The sequence below is a fragment of the Betta splendens genome, chromosome 16 (assembly GCF_900634795.4).
Source record: "Betta splendens chromosome 16, fBetSpl5.4, whole genome shotgun sequence".
Taxonomy (NCBI): domain Eukaryota; kingdom Metazoa; phylum Chordata; class Actinopteri; order Anabantiformes; family Osphronemidae; genus Betta; species Betta splendens.
The window spans coordinates 6,198,128-6,207,626 of record NC_040896.2 but is presented as its reverse complement, the minus strand read 5'-3'; the positions used below and the strand labels follow the sequence as shown (position 1 = coordinate 6,207,626).

The 9,499-nt window shown below is 48.3% G+C and overlaps 1 protein-coding gene across 2 annotated transcripts in view; it reads right to left on the bottom strand.

Annotated features, from left to right (window-relative positions):
• Window positions 1-213: 213 nt before the first annotated feature.
• Window positions 214-9,499, bottom strand: part of capn7 (calpain 7) — a 13,711-nt gene continuing 4,425 nt past the window's right edge. For both annotated transcript variants that reach the window (XM_029128307.3, XM_029128308.3), the window contains exons 12-21: window positions 5,291-5,411; window positions 4,994-5,138; window positions 4,209-4,308; window positions 3,814-3,949; window positions 3,646-3,721; window positions 3,400-3,545; window positions 2,732-2,794; window positions 2,524-2,654; window positions 2,342-2,434; window positions 214-1,964 (exon numbers count right to left, since the gene is read on the bottom strand). In XM_029128307.3, the coding sequence (XP_028984140.1) occupies window positions 1,820-1,964; window positions 2,342-2,434; window positions 2,524-2,654; window positions 2,732-2,794; window positions 3,400-3,545; window positions 3,646-3,721; window positions 3,814-3,949; window positions 4,209-4,308; window positions 4,994-5,138; window positions 5,291-5,411 (1,156 nt within the window). In that variant the 3' untranslated portion in view covers window positions 214-1,819. The remainder of the gene's footprint in view (window positions 1,965-2,341; window positions 2,435-2,523; window positions 2,655-2,731; window positions 2,795-3,399; window positions 3,546-3,645; window positions 3,722-3,813; window positions 3,950-4,208; window positions 4,309-4,993; window positions 5,139-5,290; window positions 5,412-9,499) is intronic.

Sequence of the window (9,499 nt, the reverse complement as noted above, 5' to 3'; positions counted from 1 at the left end):
GACTGAAATATTTTGACATTTAAAGCTTTTTTGTTGAGTTAACACCTTGAAATAATGCATGATGAATGAAGCTTGTGGTTTTCATAAGGATTAAATATATAAAGTACTGGGCCTAAAATTAAACAGATTCAATGCAGTCTGCATGAGATGTGAGCTCAAAGTGCTGAAACACTACAATGACTAAACAAGGGGCGAGTTCTGGAGAACAATCAGTTCATCAGGACAAATAAAAAATGTGTTTATTGAATACAATGATGAATTTAATGAGAATAACTAAACTTTGTAGATGAATGTTGCTGCAACGGAGGCCTGACCTTTGCTTAGAGCAGCTTTTGGTTTTAGAGCATCGATGACCAGCCCGACTGATGACAGGTTACGTGTTCACTGAAGGTCAGCTTCCTGCAGTAATCACACCTTAGGTTTTAAGACGCAGTTGTCAGGAAGTTGACGTGTTTGGTACCGGAGAGCTCAGATTATTTAGACAAACTGTGGACACTTTCATTCTCAGAATGATTTTACTTGGAGCTGAACTGAAGGTTGAGTCACGCCATCTGGATTTCTTCTTCTTAGTAGAAAAGTTTCACCACCTTCCAGTACCTTCAGGCTGAAGGACATTGGCTGAAGGCCACTTTCGTCCTTCAGAGCGGTTTCTGCTCCCACCTGTAACGATGGGCTCGTTATATGGTGCTGAAGGATGACTGATTACTGCAACACAACGGCCTCTGACTGTGACTCACTGCTTCCATGTGATGCTAATGTTTTCATGCATTGTGTTTGACAATAATCAAATGGAGAAATGCTTTTTAAAAAGTGCTAACAAACCAAAAGGAGTAAAGAGAAGACGTGTACAGGCAAAACAAAGACCCGTTAAGGTTGCAGACAAACATGAACACACGTTGTGTGGTTCCTGTCCCAGCGCTGATGTGAGTGTCTCAGCTGTTACATCCAGACATCGTGACGTCATTCACCTGCTGCCATAGCAAATTCCCTGTGGTGCTGCTGTGCTCCTGAGATAGAAAATAACCTTCAAGGGCATTTGAGAAAACCTACAACTAAGACTGACTGACATCACCTGGCCCCAGGTGTCTGCTGACCCACTCATTCCTTTTCTCTCTGCATGTTTGCTTTTGATGGACGTGAATCTAGCACACATGCTGCCAGCTGTGCCCTGAACGACTGGCCGGTGCTTCCTGGCCATCTCTACACGACTGTCTGGAAAAATGATCCAGTCCCTGGGCTGCTTTTATCCAGCAGTAAAACTCAAACACTATGAGGTTTAACTTGAACATTCCCCCCAAACTGTACGTATGTGCAAGAGATGCAGGAATGTGCAGGGATTTGATCCCTTTCAGCCACAACACCAAAGTTCAGCACTGATTCTGTGATCACTGATTCAGTGGTTGAGGATTTGAGCTACATGCTGGTCAGTCAAATTCTGCCACAGCAAAATAGAAAACCTGGCTTTGTGCACGTGGACACTTCCCTTTCACTGTCGCTGTGAGACTGAGCCACATTTTGCAGATGGAGACTGATGTTCATATAAATCTTTTAATTCCTGCGTCATCCAATTAAACTAGATGAGATGCTACTTGTCTGTGTGGTGGAGGTACATACAGTCTATTATGGGACCACTGGAATTACTGTGTGTGTGTCGTTTGATGTTTGGCATCTTATTATTATGTCTTTGGGATTGAAGTTCACAGCAGTGATTGATTCTGTAGAGCGAAGACAGGTTGCTTGAGATGGCGCATCAACGTGGTGTGAGCAGTCCCACTCGGGGCTCTTTGGGTTTTACGGATGTTGTTGATCCCCTCTCTCCTCACTGGAGTTGAGAGACCTTCAGGGGCAAAGTGCTGCCAAAGTCCAGGAAGAAAGGCCCTTCCTGTTTGGGTAAGAAGGTGGTGGGGATGACGTTGTAGATGCCTGCTGGGACATGTTCCAGCTCCAAGTAACAGAAACCACATCTGGAGAAAGAGAGGGACAGGATGAGACTGAATCTTTACAAACTGTTATGGTTCCATTACAGTATTGAGCAAGTCAAAGTCAGCTTCACTGTCCAACCAAATGCACCAAACATACACAGTAACAGAACGTCACTAAGGCAGATTGTGCATGCAGAATGTCATGCATGTGTAATTACAAGGTCGCTTTAGGTTCCCACAGCATCAAATCTGTCCTTAAATGTGACCATTTGAATTACTGTCCCCTTATTATTATTTATTAGTTATTTCTGTTATTGCTCTTTAACGGAGAACAAGCCTGGGACCCAGTTGAGCTGATGAAGCGTCTGACGGCTTCCTGCCATGAAACCTCCATGTGTGGCTTTATAAAGCTACTGCACCTGTAGTCGCCACTGCTCTTCTTCTGAAAAGCTGCCGGGCCCGGATCCCCCACCGTCGACACCGTCACCATCTCAAAACCAACGCTGTACTGCCTGAACACAGACACACAATTACCTCCAGCTTCAGGCTAAATGCCAACTGTGGGCTAAAACCAAGACACTTCCTTGGGTACTAGTCAGACCTGGATCCTCGGAGCTCGATGAGCAGCGGTCCTGACCTCTCCAGGTTCATCTGATAAATGGGGTTGTGTTTGTACGAGTCCTTATAGTTGCCACATCCTCCGGCACTGAGACCTTTCCACTGGCCGTTGATCTGCAGCAAGGAGAGCATCACAAACGGGCTAAAAAACTAAATGCACGCGTGTTTCCTGTGTAGGATGGTTCACATACCCTTTTGGTGGCAGTAAAAGGACTCGGGATCTTTGAAAATGTGAATTTGCACCCGGCGTAAACCTAAAAAGACATGATAAAGAAAGATCCGGTTGGGTTTAAAAACTATCAACATAAGAGATGATGATGTGTTAGAGAGAGAAATCAGCAAAGTATAAACAGAATCTGTAGAGAAAAACAGTCAACAGCAGTTCTATGATCTCCATCCTTCAGATTTCCAACCAGAGAAGCTGCTGATTTATTCATGACTACATAGACACAAAGCAGACCTTTGATATCAGTGCTGAAAAAAGACAGATCAGAGAAATCTGAGCTGAAGCAAAGGACTTCATAGGTGAATTCAGTATGAACCCGTCCTCAGTCCTTTAGGAAGTAGAAATGCTGAACATTTGGGTCTCACATGCACGCACACAAACACCAGACTCGTGAAATACTGGCCCCCAAAAATAAAACCTACAGACTCTGAACGAGTCAGTGCTTGGTGTCAGCACCACTTTCACGGAAAAGTACTGGAGGCAGGAATTAAAGTGTGAACTACAGTAACGACCACAGCAGCACAGTAGAACCAGAGAACTGAAAAATGAGCAGCAGAGCATTACTATGCAGGAGAATAAACACTTCCTGCTACTCCTCCAAAGTAAAACGTTTGCATTTGTGTAGAATCTCACCCGCAGCGTGTAGTTGATGGTGTTCTGCTTCTCGTACTGGGAGACGACCAGCGTGAAGGTGTGTGTGCCAGCGCTGGTCAGACGCATCTTGGTCAGGTAGTGCGGGCTGTTGATGCGGATGCCATCGATGTAAGGAGGCGGGTCGGCTGTGCAGCGAGGACAAGATGAGCGTCTCTGTAGAGCTGACTGAAGGCTACAGCACCTCACACCTCACGGTGAGCAGCAAAGACATTAATCAAACCTTACCTGGGTAATAAACCTTCTTCCCGTCCGTCTTGTAAACCACCAGTGTGATAAACTCTCTGTTTTGTGCAAAATCATCCTAGACATCATAAAAACACATCACTTAGATAAAAGTGAAGACTACAACACCAGCATTTAAGTAAAACCAGTATTTATGAGCAGTGTTTCTACCTTGTCAGTGATGTGCCTGGTGAGTAACACCCACACCGCAGCGCCCCCTGCTGGGCAGTGAACCTCCAGCTTGTACTGGGGATTGTTGGCCAGACTGTAGACATCCTTCACTGGGCCCTGCTTCCCATCCCAGCTACTGCTCACGATGCACAAGACACAAATCACGTTTTAGACTGTGGCTCCGGTACCGAGTACTTACAGGTACATGTCACCCAGAGCGCGCGCGCGCGCACACGCACACGCGCGCGCGCGCGCACACACACACACACGCGCACACACACACGCACGCACACGCACGCGCACACACACGCACACACACACACACACACACACACACACACACACACACACACACACACACACACACACACACACACACACACACACACACACACCTGTGGATGCAGGAGGACTCTTTGAATAGTGCAGGACTCCAGCTCAGGTAAATGACATCATAGTACTGACACAGGTCCTCCCATGCGATCCAGAAAACACCTGGAGGGCAACAAAAGCTTAGTATAACACAGATGGAGCTGCAGTATAAGGTTGACCTCTGACCTCTGACCCAGGGTTCAACCAGGAAAAAGGGACCATTTGTTTTTGCACTAATACCTGCCGACTGACTTTAAATATTGGGCTCTGACACACTGTAGCTATTAACCAGAAGCAGGACCGTGTGTACCACCACAGACTGCAGTTCTCTGCGGTCCACATGAAGAGGACATTGACAGCATCACACATTGCATAACGGACTATATCAATTCTGTGTGGAAAACACTGCCAACAAAGACAATGCGATGCTTTTCCAACAATAAGCCCTGGGTCACTCCTGAGCTGAAGGCTCTTCTAAATGGGAAGAAGAGGGCCTTTCTCTCAGGGGACAAGGAAGAACTGCACAGAGTGCAGAGGGAGCTAGTATACAGTATAAAATCAGGAGGTGCAAGGACAGCTACAGGAAGAAGCTGGAGCGAGGTCCTGTGGTGTGAGCAGACAGATGCTAAGGACTTTCATTGACACAGTGGTGGCCTCAGTAGTTCTGTATGGAGTTATGTGCGGGGGGCGGCAGTGCAGGCAGAGACAGGAAGAGACTCAACAAGCTGCTTCAGCTCTGTCCTGGGCTGCACACTGTCCACACAAAAAGTTCCCATTGTGGGATTAATAAAGTCGTATCCTATCCTACCATTATCGAACTTCTGCGCTGTCTTGGGGTCAAAGTTGAGGTATTTGAGGAGTTCAGGGGTCCAGTTCTTTTCGTCCCGCTCACTGTAGCGCCCCTTCCACCGCAAATGACTCCATGGATTCTTCAGCTGAAGGAAACGCATTCCCTGCAGGAACACATGACATTAACACGCTGCAGCTGTGCTTTACAGTATCTGCTTTCTGCTAAAAGCAAAGCAAAGAACTGATTTTTCAGCTTATTGCTGGTTTCTTTTCTGGTTTTTGTAGCAGAATAAGTGTGTACTTCAGTTACACCCACCTTGTGTTCCCTGATGTCAAGAACAGCATACGCATGTGTTGGCACTAAACCCCACTTTTCTCCTTCTTCCTCAGTCATTACTCCTGTGGCCGTGGTGATGAGGACATCACCCCTATGAAACCTGGAAATGGAGAGAGAGAGAGAGAGAGAGAGAGAGAGAGAGAGAGAGAGAAAGAGAGAGAGAGAAAGAGGAGAGAGAGCTCTATCTCTCTCTCCTCTCTCTCTCTCTCTCCCCTCTCTCCTCTCTCTCCCCTCTCCATCGTCTTCTCTCGAAGTCCTCTCTCTCTCCCGATCATCTTTCCAGCATTCTCTCTCTCCTCTCTCTGCTCTCTCTCCTCTCGTCCTCTCTCTAGTCTCTCTCTCTCTCTCTCCCTCTCTCTCTCTCTCTCTCTCTCGCTCTCACGTGCAGAGAACCTTTAACTTACAACCATTGTATAATTCATCAGTCCAAACATTCAGTGTTGCTGTTGTTTGAACGTCTTCCTCCACGTGGCCCAAATAACGCCGAGCATCAAGTCAGACCCGACTCCGTAACAGCAGCGTTTGCTCAAATGCCCACGTCACACTTACCACTTTAAAGGAAGCAGCCGGCAGATCGCACCTGCCTCATGCGGCGCAACGATGCAGCCGAGGACAAAGTGGGTAGAGTTTGTAAAGGCCTCGAGCTGAAGGCGGAGCTGGATGGAGCAGACGTGAGGCCTCCATGTGGGACGCGCTCACCAGCCTGAATACTGGATGAGGGGTTCTCATGCAAACACAGACACAAACACGGCCAGTGGAGCTTGAGCTGATGTGGCCGCGAGCAGCCGACGCTGCGCCGCATGCACTTACACGGAGGGGACGGCCGTGAGCGTGAGTCAGGACGTGGAGGAGGAGACTGGGCCACCGTGGCCTCCCTCCCACTGGGAGCTCCTTTTCACCACTAGGAAGTTCAAGTGTCAGAAACCAGCGTTTCCCTTGGCGACGACGAGGATGAGTCAAACGACTCGATTAAGGGGTTAAAGCTTTTCCTGAGATGCAGCTTCGGCTGTGACAGATCGACACAATCTCCCTTTGTGCTGTTTGCAATGGACTAATCAGCATGTTCACTAGTTCATTCAGCACAAAGGGAAACAAACCAGTGCAAACACACTGAACACAAACTGAAGCAGACTGGATTTGTGGTGGTCAAACACGAGAGCGCTACGATGTTGGAGCTTCTAGGCTTCATTAAAGGACGTGATCACACCAACATCACTGCTCCATCAACACAGCGTAGAACCGTGTGGTTCTGACCCACAGTTTGCCCAGCAGCCAAAGTAGGACCCGCACCGACGGTCCACTTCAGAGCCACTTACGTGTTTGTGCAGGGCTTCGAAAAGCCGCTGTTGGAGGTGAGCAGAGTCTCCCAGAGGTTCAGGACGAATCAAGCTTCCTCTGGGCTTCTACCAATAACACATTTGATAGAACAGCCTGAAAATTCATCATTCAAAGCCAGAGGTCACGGCTCCTGGGACGATGCTTTGTTTCCATAGGCTGCGAATCAAAACCTGGCAGAGACGGTGCAGATGGCTGGAGTCACGTGTTCGTCTTCAGCATCGGATCGAACAGGACGTTTGGAACTGAGGCACGGGAAGAAAAAGAACCGTAGACCCACGTAGAACCACGTAGACCCATGTAGAACCATGTGGAACCACATAGAACCCTGTAGACCCATGTGGAACCACATAGAACCCTGTAGACCCATGTGGAACCACATAGAACCACGTAGAACCACGTAGACCCACGTAGTACCACGTAGACCCATGTAGAACCATGTGGAACCACATAGAACCCTGTAGACCCATGTGGAACCACATAGAACCCTGTAGACCCATGTGGAACCACATAAAACCATGTAGACCCATGTGGAACCACAAAGAACCATGTCGAACCACGTAGACCCATGTAGAACCATGTAAAACCACATAGAACCCTGTAGACCCATGTGGAACTACATAGAACCCTGTAGAACCATGTGGAACCACATAGAACCATGTAGACCCATGTGGAACCACAAAGAACCATGTCGAACCACGTAGACCCATGTGGAACTACATAGAACCCTGTAGACCCATGTGGAACCACATAGAACCCTGTAGACCCATGTGGAACCACATAGAACCCTGTAGACCCATGTGGAACCACATAGAACCATGTAGACCCATGTGGAACCACATAGAACCCTGTAGACCCATGTGGAACCACAAAGAACCATGTCGAACCACGTAGACCCACGTAGTACCACGTAGAACCATGTAAAACCACATAGAACCCTGTAGACCCATGTGGAACTACATAGAACCCTGTAGACCCACGTGGAACCACATAGAACCATGTAGACCCATGTGGAACCACAAAGAACCATGTCGAACCACGTAGACCCATGTAGAACCATGTAAAACCACATAGAACCCTGTAGACCCATGCGGAACCACATAGAACCCTGTAGACCCATGTGGAACCACATAGAACCATGTAGACCCATGTGGAACCACAAAGAACCATGTCGAACCACGTAGACCCATGTAGAACCATGTAAAACCACACTGAACCATGTAGACCCATGTGGAACCATGTAGAACCACGGAACACAAACACAGATCTGGGACCGCCGTCCCTCGTGACTCCAGAACAAGCTCATCGCTGTCTGCCCTCACATTCGACCAATCGATGGGTTCTGAGCGACAGGGCGCTGCTCGGACCTGAAGTCGGGACCCCCCCACGCGTTACCTCGATGATGTCGGCGTTGGTCCGGCTCTCGTGGGGCTCGTTGTACTCCGTGTACTTCAGCAGCACCTTGTCCATGTCGGTGCTGGCGTACTGGAACAGCTTGTTGGAGTGGTTGAAGATGATGAGGGCGATCTCGCAGTCGCACAGGACGCTCAGCTCGTACGCCTTCTTCATCAGACCGAACTTCCTCTTGGTAAACGTCACCTGGTGCAGGGAAACAGAACCTCAGCTCTCGCCACCAAAGAGGTAACGCGCCCTTGGACGCTGTTCGTGAATAATATTCATTTATTGAGAAGTGTCGTTGCTCCACCAGACTTCCCTCCCAACAAAACAACATAAGCTCAGCTAAAAATACCCACACGTTAATACTTGTGACTTACGCGTTCCAGCAGAGACGCCAGCTCTGCTGCCGCTCTGTCTGAGGACGACTCAGCAGCAGCGTCGCTGTCAGGCTCAGGCTTTGGGCACAATGACAATGACTGGGACTGTTCACCTTCTCCTTTACATTGTTTGGGATCAACCCGAGTGAGATCAAAATAAAGGCGCAGCGGCTGCATTAAGGTAACTGAAGCCTTCCTCTGCCCACAAGCACTAAATAAATGAGTCACATCCACCAAACACCTTGACTTCGCTAATTATCTTTTCATGTTTTTTCATTTTTTTTATACAAAAACCCCAAAGTGTGAAATCGGTTGTAGCTGCTGAGTCAGTCTGATTTTGGCAGAAAAGCATCTTTCCTAAAATGTCCATTATTTATTTCAGATCCTCAGTTATGGTTGTGTTTCGGTATCAGGAGAATGCTTCAGGTTTGGTGATGGTGTGTGTGTGTGTGTGTGGGGGGTCTCTGCTGTTTAACCAGACGGGGTCGTCGGTTTGAGTCTCACCCAGGATTCTTCTCTCGACCGTCACGTTCGCTCTTTTTGTGCTTTGTTGCTGTGCTCTTTTTCTGTGTCACACACTCTTCTTCTGTCACACATTGTTTCTCTTTTCCCTCACACACACACACACACACACACACACACACACACACACACACACACACACACACACACACACACACACACACACACACGCACGCACACACACACACACGCACGCACAAACACGCACACACACACACGCGCACAAACACATACACACACACACACACACACACACACACACACACACACACACACACACACACACACACACCCCTCAGCTGTGAACAGGGCGTGTGTGAAGCACGGGGTCCCTGCTCGTCTGCTTGGCTTTAGTTTTCGCCCAACTGCTATTTACAATCCAGGGAGATTTGGCTTTGTTTGGATGAAACACACAGGATTGTGCAAACACAAACACGCGCAGGAGGGAAAGGTTAGAAGAAGAGACAGACAGGAGCTTCAGGTAGAGCTCCGATATCTGGCGTGTGATCTGGAAGGACTGGAGATGAATGTGTACACAGATGGCGCCGGGGGAAAT